The 20,599-nt window shown below is 35.0% G+C and overlaps 1 protein-coding gene across 1 annotated transcript in view; it reads right to left on the minus strand.

Annotated features, from left to right (window-relative positions):
- Positions 1–8,481: 8,481 nt before the first annotated feature.
- LOC106090681 (cytotoxic granule associated RNA binding protein TIA1) overlaps positions 8,482–20,599 on the minus strand; it is a 348,445-nt gene continuing 336,327 nt past the window's right edge. Inside the window, exon 8 of the mRNA XM_059363826.1 lies at positions 8,482–9,816. Coding sequence (XP_059219809.1) covers positions 9,775–9,816 — 42 coding nt within the window. The 3' untranslated portion in view covers positions 8,482–9,774. The remainder of the gene's footprint in view (positions 9,817–20,599) is intronic.

Consider the following 20,599-nt stretch of genomic DNA (forward strand, 5'->3'; position numbering starts at 1 on the left):
AAAAAACTATAGATGAGAAATGTTTCAAAAAATAAATAAAAAAAAATATTTTTCGTTTCCAATTCTCAGTACAAAGTATTGCAAAAGAAAGAATGTATGATACTTTTATTGTTTAGGTAATATTAACAGTCCGTTATGACCCCCTTAGGCCTTTATAGTCTACTTTGATACCACAGTAGCGAAAGAACGAATCCTCTGATGGGTATTGCACCCACAAAACCGCAATGGCAAACCAAGCGCGCTACTGACTTGGCTACCGGATCGCTTGATTCAAATATAATTTCAATTTAAAAAAATTAACAGCCTTATTCACGAAACTTTATGAAGCCTTTAAATAGGTTCATTTGACAGTTTTACCAAGGAAATATGTGAAATAAACTTATTTCAAATCTACATTAAATTTTGTGAATAAGGCCTTAAAAGTTTTATTCAGTGGGGATTGATGCTTGACTGAATAAACAGATTTCGCTTGTTTACTGATTGTTTCAGTAGAACTAGTAGTGTTTGGGTTGAGATGCTGGAGAAAGAATCCTTTATAGTCATAAAGTTTGCTAAAAATTGGAAATGTACAAACAGAAAATAAAGAAATACCTTAAATTTCATCATTACTTGGTATTCCTAACCTGGACAATATCCTAACTTGCCTGAAATTTTGAAAGCCATTACAACAAGTATAATTTTTTTGGTCACTCATATTACAATCAGGTTCCTTGAATGGTCGTTACAACAAGGATGATTTTTTTTGGTCATCCATATTGCAATCTGACTTGGCGAATGGTTAGCGAGAGGTTGTGGAGGAATTTGGACCAATTAAATAGAATTGGCAAGCAGAGCAGTTTATGGGAGATAACTAAATCTTGGATGAGTTCCCCAATTAAAACAGTAACTTACCTTCGCTACCCAACATTTTGATACTAAGTGTGTATCGCTCCTAAAATATGGTTGCTTTATATCAATATAATGTAAGAGCAGTTATTATATATACACTCAGAGAAATATTTTAGTAAAAACAGCAAAAATTTTTGTTATTGCAAAAAAAAAAAAATATGCTGAAAATTGGACAGTTTTTTCTGCTGTTTTCAGTTTATAAAATGTTGATTGTAGGCAATTGAAATATAAAATGTGAATGACTAGTCATAACGCCCATAAAATTAGCCCATAAAAACTGTCTGCTGATATCAACAATATAATTTATGCCAGCAGACAGTATTCTGCTGGCATAAAATTAAGGGTAAAAATCGGGCGGTGCCGACTGTATCATACCCTACACCTACCCTATGAGTACAATGTGGGACCTATATCCAATTCTGAACCAATTTTGATGGACCTCGGCGAGCAAATATGTTCAAATTGTAAAAACTACGGTTGGCGAATGACAACATTATGGCAAATTACCCAAAATCTGACGAACGTATAGATGGGAGCTAAATCTAATTCTAAACCGATTCCAAGCAAACTTCTCAGATAATGTGGTGGTCGTCGAGGAAAGCGTTGTGCAAAATGTTGGCAAGATTGGTCAAACAATGCTCTCGCAGTGGCTTTTGATGTGAACATCTGGCGATATACATATATGACAGCTATATCTAAATCTGGGCCGATTTCTATGAAATTCGCGAGTTATATTGAGAGTCATAAGAAAATCTTTCCTGCAAAATTTCGACAGAGTCGGATAACAAATGTTCACTTTTTTGCAATATTTCTCGAAATCGGACGAACATATATATGAGAGCTATATCTTAATCTGAACCGATTTCGAGCGAACTCCTCAGATATTGTAGCATTCGTCGAGAAAAGCGTTTTGCAAAATTTTTGACAAGATGGACTCTAGATGCTGTGACTCTAGAAGTTAAAATCGGGCGATATTTATATACGAGAGGTTTATCTAACTCTAAACCAATTTCCATGAAATTCACCAGTAATATTAAGCGTCAATAGAAAATCCCTTCTGTCGAATTTAGAGAAAATCGGTTAACAAAAGACCTTTTTATTGGAATATTACTGCAAATCGGACGAACATATATGTGGGAGTTATATCTAAATTTTAACCGATTCTGACCAAACTCTATGTATATTGTGGGAGTCGTCGAGGAAAGCGTTGTGCAACATTTTGGCAAGATTGGTCAATAAATGTCCTTGCAGTGGCTCTAGGAGTGAAAATCGGGCAAAATATATATATAAGAGCTATATCTGAATCTGAACCGATTTCCATGAAATTCACTAGTAATGTAAAAAAAATCCTTCCTGCCAAATTTCGAGAGAATCGGTTAACAAATGACCATTTTATTGCATTATTACTGCAAATCGGACGAACATATATATGGGAGCTATATCCAGATGTGAACCGATTTTTTCCAATTACAATAGGCTTCGTTTCAAGGCCGAAAACATGCCTGTACCAAATTTGGAGACGATCGGATGAAAACTGCGACCTGTACCTTGTACACAAATTAACATGAACAGACGGACGGACAGACAGACAGACTTATTTAAATCGAATCAGAAAGTGATTCTGAGTCGATCGATATAATTATAAATTGGTCTATCTCTCTTCCTTCTGGGTTTTACACACGAATTCACTAAGTTAAAATACCTTGTAGCACAGAAGTGATGTAGGGTATTAAAAATTGTAACACTTGAATTAATCCTAAAAAATATTTTTTACTTCTTAACAAAATTGGGCAATTTTAGTCGTTAATTTTTTGTATGAAAGGATATTTATATAAAAGTGGTAGTTATTTTGTCTGGTATTATTTAAAAAATTAGCAATTTGTAGAAAATTTTAAATTAGTTTACATTATATTTTTATATAATTTTTTTTTAATTTTTTTAACATCTTAAAACGGCAGATTAGCTGGTGTCCTCAGTACCCAATGCTATTTTTCTTCCTTCTTATATTTCATTTTATTTTAAGTTTTGTATAATATAAATAAATTAATAAAACGGCAGAAAATGTTTGCTGTTTAAGCAACAAATTCCTGCTGTTCAATTTTTAGCAGACTTTCTGCTGTTACGGCAAACATTTTTGTTGTTAATGGTTACAAATTTCTCTGAGTGTGTACCGGTTAAATTTTTTCCTCAAATCATCTTCTTTGGGGGACTTAAAACGCATTTTTTATGGCTATGCTCTGAAACAGCCAGAAGATAAGGTCTCTTAAAAATAGAAACGGTATTTAAAATATCTCACTATTAAATTTTGCAGTGATCGCAAATCCTAAATAATAATTGTTTGCTATGACTTTGCAAAGTCTGGTCACAACAATCAAATAATTAAGGCCGTTATGTCCATTCGGCATTATTTCTATAGCGCTTTATGACCATTGCCCTAAACAGCGAGAGTCGCCATGTTGCAACTAAACAAAGACATTTTCAATGGAGGCGCTAAAAATTGGATTCCTGGTGCAACTTGTTACGCGTGGAACTTGAAATTATTTCCATTTGCCTTCAAAACAGTTAGGGACTTAGAAATCTATAAAGTATACATATTTGGCGCCATTTTTCAACTAATGAAGCTTCATACTTTGCACAAACACAGGATAGTACTGTACTACTGTTCTTCACTAATTTAGTTGGTTAAATTTTATCGGTTTAACTTGCGCTCGATTCATACGACTTAATCCAAGTCAAAACGATTAAAATTGAATAAACGGTATAATTATAATTTTGTATTGGTAGCAGCTTTTATCAAACAAACTGTTTTTCTTGTTTCCATAGTTCAGTAGCGATTGTTATTAAACCACAAATTCGGCAAAGCCTGGCCGGAATTCGAACCTGGGCACATGGAGCAACAGCAAGAGCCGTTGCCTTCGTTCGAGCGTTCGAAGCCATCAACACCACTTCCAACAGATGCACAGAATCTTGTACGTATCATGGAAGTAGTGTAATTTGTGCAGACAGGAAATTTGTCATTACACAAAAGCACATGCATTGCGAAAAGTACACCTAATAGACAGGATTGTCGAGCGTGGTTAATGTGGTATTTGAATCATAGAGGCGTTTTCACAATAAATAAGATACAAGTACAACAAACCAACGTACGGTCCTTGAAGCTTTCACACCTAATATGGCTGATGAGTAATTTTAATGAAATAACGAAACGCTTCTCATAGTGGGTGCTGTGTGTTGCGTTCTCTGGTTTTCCTTTTCCATCTGCAATGAAAATCTACAATCATTGAGCTCGTTTCGAAAGAGAAACAAACAAAAACTTTAGTTTAACAATCCTAGCCCTTACAGGCGAGAAAAAAATTTAAAATTATCAAAATGGATTAAATTTAGAATAGGTTATAAGAGCGTGATATCAGTTATTTGATGTTAAACTATACAGCGAGACCATTGGCCCATATTTGTAGTGTTTTATTTACCAATCTAGCGAATTCACTAGCTTATGAACAAAAAAACGCTGTCCCGCTAAATGCTGTGTAGATCAACGTAGATCAACACTGACACTATTCCGAAGAAATCAAATATCAACAAATCAAAGAAATAAGTAATTTTTTTTATAAATAAATGTTCATAATTGCTATTTTTTTAAATTCCTAGAAATTTTTTGTTTTCAAGAACTTTTAATCATTGAAGAAATATGTTGTCATTCCGATTAAATGATGACCCCACATGTTTTTTTTTTCAATGCTTACTAACAAATTCATTAATAAATGGCCATAGTAGACAGGAATAAGATAAGGCGTTTAGTAAGCCTTTTTCTTCATACAAAATAAGCGAGAAAATCCGCTTTATTGGTAAATAAAACACCCTTTATATGTTTTAACCGCCGCCGAACAACTTAATCTGCAATTTGATAGGTCTTATTATGTTTATCTGATTTGGGCTGAGGCCATGTACATCCCAAGTATTCGTTTTTGGATTGAAAATTTTCAACAGCATCCAAATAATGTAAAATTTTTCAAAACGTTTTAGCTGATAGTATCAGAATCACAACAACTATGTTCCAAATGGATCCCTATATCTTGAAGCTGCCAATTCAGAAACTCAACTGACAAAACTATTGTCTAGTTCAGCGATTAATTAAATTAAAATAGTTTGGCTTTCAAACTATTTTAGCTTAATTAACATGAACATTCCACTAAGGAACAGGGGCGAACTTCTAACATATCAATGAGTGCAGTCCGATTCAAGTTTAAGCTTAATGATACGGGGCCTCCTTTTTACAGCTGAGTCTGAACGCCGAGCCCCATTGCGACACCTCTTTGGAGAGAAGTTTTACATGACATAGTACCTCACAAATGTTGACAGCATTAGGAGGGGAAAACCACCGCTAAAATTTTTTTCTGATGTTCTCGCCAGGATTCGAACTCAAGCGTTCAGCGTCATAGGCGGACAAGCTAAGCTCTGCGCTACGGAGGCCTCAATGAGTGCAGTCCTATTCAAGTTTAAGATCAATGATAAGGGGCCACCTTTTTATGGCCGAGTCCGAACGGCGAGCTCCATTGCGACACCTGTTTGGAGAGACATGGCATTGTTGCCAGCATTAGGAGGCGAAAACCACCGCTGTAATTTTTTTTGTTGGTCTCGCCAGGATTCGAACTCAGACGTTCAACGTCATAGACGGTCATGCTAACCTCTGCGCTACGGTGGCCTTCATTTGTTTAAATGTTCATTGTTTCAACTTTTTCTTTTATCTCGGCACAGCGATTTCCAATAAACATTTATATATATTTCAAAGTTCTTATATATATTTATTATACCCTCCACCATAAGATGGGGGGTATACTAATTTCGTCATTCTGTTTGTAACTACTCGAAATATTCGTCTGAGACCCCATAAAGTATATATATTCTTGATCGTCGTGACATTTTATGTCGATCTAGCCATGTCCGTCCGTCTGTCCGTCCGTCCGTCCGTCCGTCCGTCCGTCCGTCCGTCCGTCCGTCCGTCCGTCTGTCTGTCGAAAGCACGCTAACTTCCGAAGGAGTAAAGCTAGCCGCTTGAAATTTTGCACGAATACTTCTTATTAGTGTAGGTCGGTTGGTATTGTAAATGGGCCATATCGGTCCATGTTTTGATATAGCTGCCATATAAACCGATCTTGGGTCTTGACTTCTTGAGCCTGTAGAGTGCGCAATTCTTATCCGATTGGAATGAAATTTTGCATGACGTGTTTTGCTATGATATCCAACAACTGTGCCAAGTATGGTTCAAATCGGACCATAACCTGATATAGCTGCCATATAAACCGATCTTGGGTCTTGACTTCTTGAGCCTCTAGCGTGCGCAATTCTTTTCCGATCAGAATGAAATTTTGCACAACGTGTTTTGTTATGATATCCAACAACTGTGCCAAGTATGGTTCAAATCGGTTCATAACCTGATATAGCTACCATATAAACCGATCTTGGGTCTTTATTTCTTGAGCCTCTAGAGTGCGCAATTCTTATCCGATTGGAATGGAATTTCGCACGACGTGTTTTGTTATGATACCCAACAACTGTGCCAAGTATGGTTCAAATCGGTCCATAACCTGATATAGCTGCCATATAAACCGATCTTGGGTCTTGACTTCTTGACCCTCTAGAGGGCACAATTCTTATCCGATTTGAATGAATTTTTGCACGAAGTATTTCGTTATGATATCCAACAACTGTGCCAAGTATGGTTCAAATCGGTTCATAAACTGATATAGCTGTCATGTAAACAGATCTAGGGATTTGATTTCTTGAGCTTCTAGAGGGCGCAATTCCTATCCGATTTGGCTGAAAATTTGCATGACGTATTTTATTTTTACTTTCAACAACTGGGTCAAATAAGGTTCAAATCGGTTCATAACCTGATATAGCTGCCATATAAACCGATATGGGATCTGGACTTCTTGACCCCTAGAGGTCACAATTATTATCCGATATGCCTGAAATTTTGTACGATGGATCCTCTCATGACCATCAACAAACGTGTTTATTATGGTCTGAATCGGTCTATAGCCCGATACAGATCCCATATAAATCGTTCTCTCTATTTTACTTCGTGAGCCCCAATGGGCGCAATTCTTAAACGAATTGGCTGAAATTTTACATAGGCCTCCAATAATAATTTAATTGTGGTCCGAACCGGACCATATCTTGATATCGTTTTAATAGCAGAGTAACTCTTTTCTTATATACTTTTTTGCCTAAGAAGAGATGCCGGGAAAAGAACTTGACAAATGCGATCCATGGTGGAGGGTATATAAGATTCGGCCCGGCCGAACTTAGCACGCTTTTACTTGTTTTAAGTTCTTCATTTTGTTTTATTTTAATTTTATAAATTCATTTTATATATGAGTTTGTTAAATTATTTTTTGATATATTATATTATTTATTATTTTTGATTAATTTTTTTAATTGTTATTTTATTTTATTTTATATTTTTATTTTGTTTTTTTATTTAATTTTTTTATTTTATTTTATTTTATTTTATTTTATTTTATTTTATTTTATTTCATTTTATTTTATTTTATTTAATATTATTTTATTTTATTGTATTTTACTTTATTTTATTTTATTTTACTTTACTTTTTATTTTTATTTTATTATATTTTATTTTATTTTATTTTATTTTATTTTATTTTATTTTATTTTATTTTATTTTATTTTATTTTATTTTATTTTATTTCATTTTATTTTATTTTATTTTATTTTATTTTATTTTATTTTATTTTATTTTATTTTATTTTATTTTATTTTATTTTATTTTATTTTATTTTATTTTATTTTATTTTATTTTATTTTATTTTATTTTATTTTATTTTATTTTATTTTATTTTATTTTATTTTGTTTCATTTTTCTTCCCAAGTAGTGAATTTACCCTTTATATATATTTTTTTAATCCATAAAAACTGGTCAAATGAATAAATGAATTCGATAAATGTTTTTCTCCACATCATTGTGTCATCATCTTTATCCTCGTTAATAAAAACAGAACTTCCCAAATAACCTACTGGGCGAAAATGAGTACCGTGTGTATGTAGGTAAACTTGTGTTTTTTTTTCTTTTAGTTTTTGTTTTTTCAAATTAATTTTTATTTTCTTTGGGTTTTTGGTTAAACAATATCTGTACAAACATTTATAATAAGTGCCTATGTATAGTATGTATATAATATATATATATTTTTTGTATATAGGTATATATTGATGTATATATATAATTTGCATTATAATATAGTTTTTATACATATACGCTATGTTAGTGTATTTATTTGTATGTATGTTTATATCTGTGTGTGTGTAGTTGTGTTAACACAATATGCTTGTTGTAAGTGTTACTTTTGTGATTAGTTGTTACATTACATTTTAATTTACTTTAATTATATATATATATTTTTTTTTTTCATTTTAACTATATTTTTGTATGGATTTTTTTTTTGTTTTTTTTTCTTGTATATTGTATATTTTTATTAATTATTTATTTTTTATTATTTTTCTGTCTTATAAACTACACTAATTGTATAAACTATTCATTTGCCTATGTTTGCCATTGCCTTTAATATATATTCATTGTTTTTTTTTTTTTTATTTATGTATATATATAAAACATATATGCCTATCTTAAATATTAACGAGGACTTTGGATTTGCTGTTTTCGGATTTTATTTTTCTTTTGTAGCTACTCACTTCGTTTGTTAGCTTTGGAGATCAATGATTTTGATGTTGCTGCCTTTTGATGTTACTGCTGCTGTTGTAGGGCTCTATTATCCTTGGCTGCTTATTTTGCATAGCAACATCCCTGTGTGGGTGTAGGCTTGTTGTGTTTTTTTTTTCAATTTTTTTTGGGTGTATGGTTTATCATCATTGTCATCACTATGCCACCAGCATTGTCCATTGTCATCGCGCCATCGTCATTTTCATCATCGTCGTCATCATAATTATTATTATTTTATATCAATTTTTAATATCATTCGATGGAATGTTGATTGTTTTTTAATTAATTTTCATACTTAGTTGCTTTTTGTTGTTGCTTGTTTGTTTCTTGTTGTTGTTTTTCGTTTCCCATGAAACTTTATACATACATTTATAATATTAATATAGATTTCTATATATATGTGTGTGTGTGTCTATAGATTTTAATCATACAATAATTCCTAAATTACTTATATCAATACATGTATGGGTGAGTGAGTGAGTGGGCGAGAGACAGTGTGGGTGTATGCATGTGTTTTCGTTTATTTAACTGCACTGTTACAACACATTCGAAATTTCTTTGTATAGGTATACTCGTACATAGGTCTTTGCTAGGCTATATTCAAGTGACTGTGAGTCTGTGTGTGTGAGTGTGTGTTGTTGTGAAGGAATGTGTATGGATTTGGTATGCATGTTTACTATTGTTTAAAATTTACTTAAGTTTTCCCTATTTTCTTTGTTGTTTTTGCTTTTTATTGCAACTAGCTTGTTTGTGTGTGTGTGTGTGTATGGGTGTCTTGTTTAAGTTTGTTATTTCAATATTTTCTAAACTATGTTTTTTCAATTTTTTATTTTTTTTTTTAATTTCATATAATTTCTGCTTTATGTTCATAACTTTTTTGTTCTTGTTGTTATTTGCCTTTGCATTTTTGTGTTTGTGTATGTATGATTGAGTGTGTGTTTCTTTAAAACAATTTTTGTTTTCCTTTATATTTAGGGTTTCTCCATGCTTTTATGTGTGTGTGTGTATTTGGTTGTGTTTAAATTGTTGTTTTTTTTTTCTTGGGTTTATTTCTGTTTGGGTTTTGCTCTTGTTTTGTTTTTTTTTTAACTGTTTGTCTTAAATAACTGCATTTAATATTTTCTTATTTTTCTTTTGCCTGTGTAAAACTAACATAATAAATTTGCTGCTAACCATTCATCTTCTGGTAACTGAAATTAAGAAGAAAAGAAAGAAAGAAATTCATAAACATCGTTTCGTTCATTTATGCAAGAAAAATTCTTCAAAAAGAAAATAAGAAAACTATTTTTTTTGGGGGGTGGGGGGTGGGGCGGAGTTCAATGTTTGTATGTGTGTAAGTAAGTGATTTTTTTTTGTTTTACAGCTATTCTAATGTGTTTGCTGTTGGCATTCGGTAGCTTAATTAACAGAAAACTGATTTAGTTTTATGGCGTTCTTGTTTTGTTAGGGTTGGAGCAAAAAATTCAGTTTACTTTGGTGATTTCAATTATTAATTCCAAATGCTTTGAAGGGGATTTTCTCCAAAAGAGGAAAACATAAAACAATTTTCACAAACGTAATGTAAAGGTGATGGTGTTTTTAAGCATTATTAAAAGGTGATATTGAAATAATATAGAGGAGAGAAAAAAATTATTTTATAAAGCAGAATTTATAATTATTTTACAATCGGTGTGTGAGTGTTATTGTGTGTGTGTTTGTTTTTAATTTGTCTTGTCTTGTGTTGGTGAGCTCTAAGTTTGCGTTACAGGAAAACAATTTCGTGGTAGGCAAGATTCGTTTCATAGGAATTTGTTATTAGATATTAACAGATATACAAACAAGTTTGTAATATATTAGCAATTAAAATCGAAATAAATAAAAACAAAAAAAAAAAATATTAAAATTTTTAGACTAATCTCAATTTTCATTAAAAAAATCTCGTTTCATTACTGAAAGTTTTACATTACGAGTTAGGGCATCTCACAAAGAATTAAATATATATTTTATATCTCGTCATTTTCCCTTGTGAAGAATAAAGAATATCAGATAGTAGGTTTCGTGATTCGTAACCATTAAAAAAATCAAATAGTTATCTCCACCCGTTCTCAATTGACAGATATTTTACTAGTTTTTTTTTTTCGATTTTATCCCACTGTGCATGGTACTACGAGTTTCATCCCACTGTGCATGTTACTACGAGTTTCATCTCTTTGAAAAACTCATTAGATACTTGACGTCTGGAGGCTTCAAATGCCTTACTTTAGTTGTATTTATATCAAACTATCAATCAATCTTTTATGAATGGAACAAAGTTTAGAGCAGCCAGCAATGTGAGACTGAAAACACCAGATTTCTTAAATACTGCACATCAATTATCATCCTTATCTCATTACAATTGACACGACTTATTTGTCGGATTCCACAGTGCATTGTCACTGTTTGAGGCATAACAGTAAACAGTAGGGGTATTCACGGCGATAAGAGAGCAGGTTTGAATACACTGTACACACTGATAACGTTTAATATTTCTGATTGGCACAATGCTTGGTGAGTTTAGAATACATTATGCCAACATACGAAGGATACGTTCGAACTTTTTAGCGGTATATTCCCATGTTCATTATCATCGTCCTGATGTCCTCGTTTTTTATGAAACCCACGTAGGTGAGGATTCTGATCCACAGGATTTTCACATTCTAGGGTATCACACTCTATCTCTTTTTATCCCCCACAGAGGCCTTGTGCTATATGCAGCAACACTTGTGCTCACAAGATCCGGAATTTAATTCCCTTTGGGTTAAATTTAGGATTGGAACACAGGTACTTTAATTCGGATTTATATATATAGAAGTCCAAACTCGGAAAGGGAGGTGACTCCCTTTCTGACTCAATTACTACAATCTTGGAGGATTTTCCGGATGAGTCTGAACAAAAATGCCAATACCGAAATGCTGCGCAAACAGGCAAGAACTTCGTGTGCCTGAGTACTTAGACACGAAAAGTTTCTTTACGAACAGCGTCTTCGTGCCAAAGTTATTGCTTCTCCGAGGGGAAGCAAGAGTCATTTTGGTCATTCGTAAAAAAAAGTAAAGGGCAACCCATCGGCAATCCCAACTCTTGCTATGGATGATCAGGTATTCACTGACCCGGTTGATAAGGCTAATCTACTGGCTGAAATGTGTGCAGGAAATTCTTCCTAGCCATTTAGCAATCAACCACTCCCCGTGATTGATAGCGTACTAAGTTCGATGCCCCAGATATTCTTTCGAACACGTGGAGTTAAAAGGGCCCTTGCGGATCTCGACGTTAATAAATCTCCGGCGCCGGACGGTATATCAACACTTGACGCTTGCTCGTCCACTACGCAACCTTTTCAACCTTGCTTACCGTGCAGGAGTTTTTCCAGGGAGTTGGTCCAAAAAAGGTAGGGCGAACAACTCTGCGAATTACCGGCTAATTGTGATATGCTCCGCGCTCTCCAAGAGTATGGTTAACCATCACCTTGTCAGATACTTAGAGTCCAATGGCCTTCTTAGCGACAGACAGTATGGGTTCCGCAGAAATCGCTCTACGGGAGACCTAATGGCATTTTTGTCGGAACGATGGAGTCGCTTTATCCACCAGTTTGGTGAGAGTAAGGTCTTGACTCTGGATATCTCCAAGGCATTTGATAGGGTCTGGCACGGTGCACTTTTATCAAAGCTTGCCGCTTTTTGGAGTCGGTAATAACTTCGTTTGATTTATATCGAGCTTTCTCAGAGATCGCACTATACGAGTTGTTGTAGATGGGTTCTCATCAGATGAGTATACATTGACCGCAGGTGTGCCACAAGGCTTTGTCCTTTCCCCTTCCCTTTTTCTTATTTTCATCGACGATCTATTGAGTCGAATCTATTGACTTTGAATACAGTCTACTCATTTTCCGATGACAGTAGTCTGTGTCAATCATATTCATTCGACCATAGGCCCAAACCTCAATAAATTATGGACATGAGGCGCATTATGGATGAGACGCTATCCCAGGATTTTTTAGCCATTTCCGAGTGGGGTAGAATGAACAGAGTAGACTTTAACGCACAGAAGACGCAGTGCTGAGTCTTGTCTCACAAGTGATTAACTGATTCACGTTAATCGTCGATATCTATCGACCGTATAGATATTTATCAGTCATATACTCTTGATGTTCTGGGCATGAAGATACAATGTGATGTCTGCTGGTCAAAACACGTGTTCGAAGTGTCGAAAGAAGCATTCAAATGTTTGGGCTTTCTTAAGCGGTGCAAGAAATATTTCACCTGTTCTGATCTTTCGTCCGAACCATTCGTATGTGGAATCGACATTCGGCTAATGTCTTTCCCACCGATATTGACGTTCGATCATTTAAGACTAATATCAATAAACACTACCCCCTGCATATATGGGGGACATCCCCTGCGTGTTGGTCAGGTGAATATAATACTCCATTAAGTTAGAACTAAATACAGTTCGGAAATCACCTGTTCTGGGTGCCGGGCCGCAGAGATATCCAGGGAATTGAAGAGCAGATGAGTTTTCGAAACTGGGAACTGCCTTAAATATTCCAGGGGAACTGGAATATGTGGGTATGCGTCTAGCGACATGAAAGCTAAGTCTTCAGTTTCAGGCCCGAAGGGCAACGATTGACAGATGGTCATAAAGGGGATTTCGGATCGGAAAACATGCTGAACGACTAAAAGTTGCAAGTAAAGGCTTTTATAGAAAATCTTCTGGGTGTGAGTCCCGCCAGTTGGGACGATAGAAGTTTCACCAATCTGACACTGCACGAAAACTGGATATGATATAATGGCGCAGTGGCAAACTATTGCCCACTCCATGGAAAATGCTGCGAAATCAGTGCGTGGGTACCGGAAGCCTCCTCCAAGAAACCCCTGCAATTAGTAGGAGAGGTATCGGGAGAAAAGGAGAGAGGAGAAATGTCTATTCCGCAGAAAGAAAAAGGAAATCGAAAGACGTGAGTGTGAGCAAATTGAGATGTACAGGAGTCCGAAAACTCTACCAAAAAAATAAACATCAAACCCATGTTTGCACCAAAGCTGAATCAAAGCATGCACATCCTCCTGCAGAGACAAAGAAGGAAATCTGGTAACTGACACAGATAATATGCCGAAGATATGGAAAGAACATTTTACCCAACTGCTAGTGCCCGACGTTGGCGTTGGATACCGCAGAACCAATCCTTGATGATGGTATAGAATGTTTACCTCCTAGTCAGAATGAGGTCCAAGCAGCAGTGACCCGACTCAAGAACAACAAGGCAGCAGGAGCCGACGGGTTACCCGCTGAACTATTTAGGACGCTGATAAGGCGTGTGCATCAGTTTATCTGCGCAATCTGGCTAGAATTCTCCCCATCGCATACAAGATTTTCTCGAGCGTACTGTATGAAAGATTAAAACCTAAAGTCAATGAGATAATTGGGACCTATCAATGCGGCTTAAGACCTGATAAATCCACCATAGACTAGATATTCACACTGTGCCAACTCCTGGAAAAGACCCGAGAAGGAAAAATCAAAACCTACCATCTCTTTGTTGACTACAAACCCGCCTTCGATACTCCTTTACGTTCAAAGTTATTTCAAGCCATGTCTGAGTTTGGTATCCCTGCAAAATTAATAAGACTCTACAGGATGACACTTGCTGATACGCGTTCCACAGTAAGAATAGGAAAGAAACTCTCTGAAAATGAGTCTGGCAGTAAATGGAGATAAGACAAAATGGATGCTTTCAACTACCAAAAAGCCTTGCACAACCGAGCAGATAAAGAATATGGAGAAAGTTGGGAACCACAACTTTGAGATAGTCAGTAACTTTATCTACCTCGACACCGCCGTAACCGAAACGAATGACACCAGTTTTGAGATTAAGCGAAGAATAATGCTGGCAAACAGATGCTACTTTGGACTAAGTAAGCAGTTTAGAAACAAAGCCACCTCTCGACAGACGCAGATTACACTATACAAGACACTGATACTACCCGTGCTGATATATGGTTCTGAAGCATGGGTACTTGTGAAAGCTGATGAGGCAGTGCTTGGAGTATTTGAGAGAAAGACTTTTAGTGAAATATATGGAAAAGTTTACGATAATGGAGAATATAGGCGACGTATGAACCACGAGCTGTATGAGCTGTATGACGACGACAGCATAGTTACACGCATCAAAATACAACGGCTGCGTTGGCTAGGTCATGTTCTCAGAATGGATGAAGAAGCTCCAGCCAGTCCAGTCATAGCCAATTAAAACAAGTAAGAGAGTCTTACATACCCTGCATCATGGATCGCATTTGTCGAATTCTATGCGCGGTATCTCTCTTTAGGCAAACAGAAAATATTGAATATGGACTGTTATGCTATTGGAGTTATACCAAGTTAAAGTCAGATTCGGACCATAAATGAATGCTGAACATTGTAGAAGTCATTGTGTAATATTTCAGTTCATTCGGATAATAATTGGGGGAGTAGGGGCTCAAGAAGCAAAATCGGGAGATAGGTTTATATGGGAGCTGTATCAAGCTATTGATCGATTCACACGTTTGCTAGAGGCTCAAGAAGTCAAGACCTAAGATCGGTTTATATGGTAGCAATATCAGGTTCTATATCGATTTACGCCATACTTAGCGCAGTTATTGGAAGTCATAACAAAACACCTCATGCAAAATTTCAGCCACATCTGATGAGAATTTCGCCGTCTAGAGGCTCAAGAAGTCAAGATCCCAGATAGGTTTATATAGCAGCTATATCAGGTTATGTACTGATTTGCGCAATACTAAGCACTGTTATTGGATGTCATAACAAAACACCTCATGCAAAATTTTAGCCAAATCGGATGAGAATTGGGCGGTCTTGGGATATGGCAGCTATATCAAAATATTGGCCGATATGTTCCATATAGAATCGCAACCGACCAAAGCTAATAAAAAGTATTTGTGCAAAATTTTAAGCAGCTTACTACTCCTTCGATAGTTGGTGTGATTTTAACGGACTGATGGACATAGCTAGATCGACTCAAAATTTCATGACGATCAAAAATATATATACTTTATGGGATCTAAGACGAATATTTCGAGGAGCTACAAACAGAATGAGGAAATTAGTATACCCCCATTCTATGGTGGAGGTTATACAAATTGGAGGTCAAATAAAGAGGGTAGCAAAGTGGGATTAGCTACCTGGGGAGAACTAGCAGAGCCGTCCCTCTTTTGATGGCACCAATAAATGTACAACCGGGTGGGTGACCCATGAGTTGGTCACAGGTATAGGAATAAAGGATCAAGTGCCGCCTTCTTAGAACTAGTTTATGTTAATTTCTACAGCTGAATGCATGAGCAGTGGATAATGTTGGGAATAGTGGTGGTGCGTGAAGAGTTAGGAAAACAAAAAGTTTTCGTTAGTTCCTCGCACCACTGGTTAAGTAGAGGACATCTGCTGAGTGCTTGAATCGCAACAGCAAGGAGAAAGAGATTCATTTTAGGTTCTTATGAATTTAAATCACTGTCTAAATTAGCAAATTTTTGTTCTTTTCAAGACGATTAGGTTCTACAGTGTGAACTAAAAAAACTATTCCTTCTCTTAATCCTGTGCTATTTCAAGAAACGTAAATATCTTTGTGAATTTTAATGCACATTGGCATTTTAGTCTAATGCATAGTTAGCCGGCCGATATATATATATTAAACGGTCTCCGAGAAAGTCTAGTATTACTGACAAAAATTCGACATTAGGAACACAATGCCGAATATTTTTTGTGCTAAGACCACCACCACTGTGCCTCTTTCTTTCGAGCATATTCAGTTATAGCCAGCAAATTCTGACAGAGCGTTTCTATTGTAAATGGCTTCTTGTCTTCAATTCGTGAAAGACTCGGCCTGGCCATAAATATTAATGACAATGATAACTGTCATTCACGAACGATTGGTTCAAGGTCTGACTCAATGAAGTTGGGAAATGGAGAGGGAGAAAGGACAGAACCTTAGGGCACACCTGCTGTTGATATTCGGTGAGCATAGATCGAATAAAAAACAATTTGCAACTTGTCGTATAGTAGTATCTCCAAGAAAGCTTCACAAAGAGGGATAACTTCCATTTTTCGAATTTAACATCTTGTAAAACCAGGTTTCACAATGGCTGTTACAGAAAGGCTCATCGTACAGATATGAGCCTTTCTGTAACAATGATATATCATGAAATCTTATTGACATTTTAGCAATCAGCTTTAAAATGTTCATTTAATTAAAATTTTTATTTATTTAATTTAGTTCTTGTTTTTGTGAAATACAATGCAAATATAAGAGACTATGTTTCATATTCCCCCATTTGTTATATTTTTTATTAAGAAAATTGAGATGATCATAAAGATTAAAGAGAAACAAAAGCATTGAAATTAAATCGAGTGCCAAAGATAAAATATATATACAAAGAATATGGAAATCAATACCAAAGTAAAGTAAAATATAATAAAAACGAATGAAAGGAAAAGAAGAAAAAGATTTTCTTTTGGTATTGCTGCATAATTTCGATTGATATTCTGGGTGAAATGCATTAAGTATACGAGTTATATTGGTTTTTGTTATTGGTCTAGGAACTATTTGAGAATGAACAAAATCATATGTCAGATATCTATTGTTATCAGTTTATAAGCTATTTGGGTTTATATATTCAATTTTTATTTAGTTTTTTTTTTTTTTTGGTTTTTTGTTATACTTAAAAAGTTTTGTAGCTATGCAAATTGCTTTGAATGCATGGTATGTGGTCACAATCATAATTGTGTGTGTGTGTTTGAGTGTTCTTTCTATTATAAATATGTATAATAATGCTATGTGGTTGCTTTTTGCTTTGTTTTCATTTTTTTCCAACTATTTCGGTCAATTAGGATCATTGAATGCAAGTGAGTGAGTTAAGTGTTTTGTTGTTGTTGTTGTTTAGAAACTACAGGATCTTGTAAAATTGCTTTGCACTAATACTTTTAGGAATTTCTTGTTGATATCTATAAAATGTTGCATATATATGTTTATGTAGGTATGCATCTGTATAGGTGTGGGGGGTAGGTGTGTATATGCCTTAGACTTCCTAAGAATCTCAATGATTATGATTGGGTATGGGTGTGAATGTGAATGTGAGGGATGTGTAAGCTAAATGTTTGACTTGGTGTTTCGCTATATATGTAAGATATCCTTAAAAAATCACTAAGAATTTTCGTTTTTCTTTTTTTTTTCGTTTAATTAGTTTTAAGAACGGCTTAGATTGCACGATTTGTCCGACCGTAGTTGTTAACTGAATAAGTGTAATTAGGGATTTTTTTCGTTTTCGTTTTCTCTGGTCTAAACAAAAGCCAAATGAAATTATTTCTTTTTTTTAGAATAGATTTAGACCACAAAAATTGGTTTTGGGGTATGTGCGCAATTTATTCTTAAGGGTTTCGGTAGAATTGTTTGTGTTTGCTTTTTTCAGTTAGCCTTTTTTTTGTCAAATAGTTTTGTGTGTTTTTTTTTGATTTTTTGTTTTGTGTATGTTTTTAGTTTTTGGGTTTTGGTTTTTGTGAAAGAAAATTTTCAAACAGTTGTTTAGGCACTAGTGCTATTTTTATTTTCTTTTCAAAAAGTTTTCAATTGGGTTTTTCTTCTCCTTTGTATGTTTATATAAAAAACTCATTTAAAAGTTCAGTTTAAAGTTTCTCATTTATTTTTAGTTTTTTTTTTCTTTTTTTTTGATTCTATAAGCTAATTGTATGTTGTCTTTTGTTTTTCAAGTGTTTTTTTTGTGGATGAGACGAGCTTTCTGCCTTTTTTAGAAATGGCCGCTGGAGTCTACGAATATGTTTGTCCCCAGTCTACCCAGATGAGTTTTCTTAGTGTTGGTCTTTCTTTAAGGTGTAGTTTTATTGAATGCTTCAACTTGACCCCGTAGTCAAAAGATTATTATGTTGATTATTTGCTTTTGTTGTTTTGTTAAATATACATATATATATATATATAGTTTTTTTTCCATTTTCTAATTGTCTACCACTACAACTCATCGAATCTAATTTGTTTTTCTTGCATCTAAGTGTGTGAGGGTAAGTTGTAATTTTTGAAAAAAGCCAGAAAACCCTGCACCGGCAAATATAAATAAAAAATTATCAAACGAATAAACATTGGTAGTACTGCAAAATGAGAAAATTAAATAAAAAATTCGGGTTTCTCCGAAATGTGTAATGACTTAGTGAAGGTATTCATCGATGTTTGCAAATTCCTTAACGAGATGGGTAAACAGTTCAAAATTTATTTTATATGGATGGTAGAGCAGAAGGATAATATAGGGCTTTACAGAGCACCACACTATGGGGAGCAGCTAAAGGGAGAACCACGGATCAATTACAAACGGACGTAAGTTTTGGGAAAGTCTTGTATTTTTGGCGAACATTCCTACATAAGGAATTGAAAGACGATTAACCACACACCATGGAAGTATCGTTATTAAAACGTCACAAAGCCCACATGCCCACAATACTCAAGGGAATCAATAGAGTTTGATCATATAGCATCGCCAATCACACCATTCCATAATGGGTTAGAATCAAACAAAAAAACTAGTAAAAAATCTTCCGTTTGAGAAGGGGTACAGATAACTCTTTGAAAATGTGAATGGATCAACCTGAGGTGTTGGCGAGATCATTGCAAAATAAGAGAAAAATTGGAATTTTCTGAAAATTTAATTTCAAACTCAGAAATTTGTAAGAAGAACAAGTAAGAAGGCGTTAAGTTTGTCCGAGCAGAACTTTGGATACCCACCACCTCGGGTGTACATGTAAATCACCTTTTAACAAAATCCAGTGAAAATTGCATACCTTATGTCCGGATATCTACCTGCATAACTTGTGGCATAGCAGTTATATCGACATATGTTCCGATTTGGACCAAATAATAATAAGTAAAAGTCATTGTTCAATATTGGTCTTTTTAGTAGCTATATCTTAAAGTAAACCGATCTGAACCATATACGACACAGATGTCGAAAAGCCTAACATAAGTCACTGTGTCAAATTTCAGTGAAATCGTATTATAAATGCGCCTTTTATCGGGCCAAGACTTTAAATCGAGATATCGGTCTATAAGGCAGCTATATGCAAATCTTGATCGACCTAGAACAAATTACAGAAATATGTGCAGGGGTTTCACTTAACTTTCTGTCCCAATTTTCGGCAACATCGGACAACAAATGCGCCTTTTATGGGCCCAAAGCTTTAAATCGAGAAATCTGACACATATGGCAGCTATATCCAAATCTGGATCGATCTGGGCCCAATTGAACAAGGAAGTCGAAGAGCCTAACACAACTCACTGTCTCAAATTTCAGCGACATAAGACCATAAATGCGCCTTTTCTGGCCCCAAAACCTAAAACCGAGAGATCCGTCTATATGGCAGCTATTTATATCCAAATCTGAACTGATCAGAGCAAAATTTAATAAAGATGTCAAAGGGCCTAAGACAATTCTCTATACCAACTTTCAGCAAATCGGATAATAAATGTGGCTTTTATTAGCATAAGACCCTTAATCGGCGGATCGGTCTATATGGCAGCTATAACCAAATCTGGACTGATCCGTGCCAAATTAACGAAGGATGTCGAAGTGCCTAACACAACTTTCTGTCCCAAATTTCAGCAAAATCGGATAATAACAGTGGCTTTTATTGGCCTTAAGCCCTTAATCGGCGGATTGGTCTATATGGGGGCTATATCAAGATATAGTCCGATATAGCCCATCTTCGATCTTAACCTGCCTATGGCCAAAAAAAGAATCTGTGCAAAGTTTCAGCTCAACATTTCTATTTTTGAAGACTGTTGCGTGATTTCAACAGACAGATGGACAGACGGACAGACATGTCTAGATCGTCTTAGACTTTTACGGTGATCAAGAATATATATACTTTATAGAGTCGGAAATGGATATTTCGATGTGTTGCAAACGGAATGACAAA

This window comes from Stomoxys calcitrans, chromosome 2 (genome assembly GCF_963082655.1).
Source record: "Stomoxys calcitrans chromosome 2, idStoCalc2.1, whole genome shotgun sequence".
NCBI classification, from domain to species: domain Eukaryota; kingdom Metazoa; phylum Arthropoda; class Insecta; order Diptera; family Muscidae; genus Stomoxys; species Stomoxys calcitrans.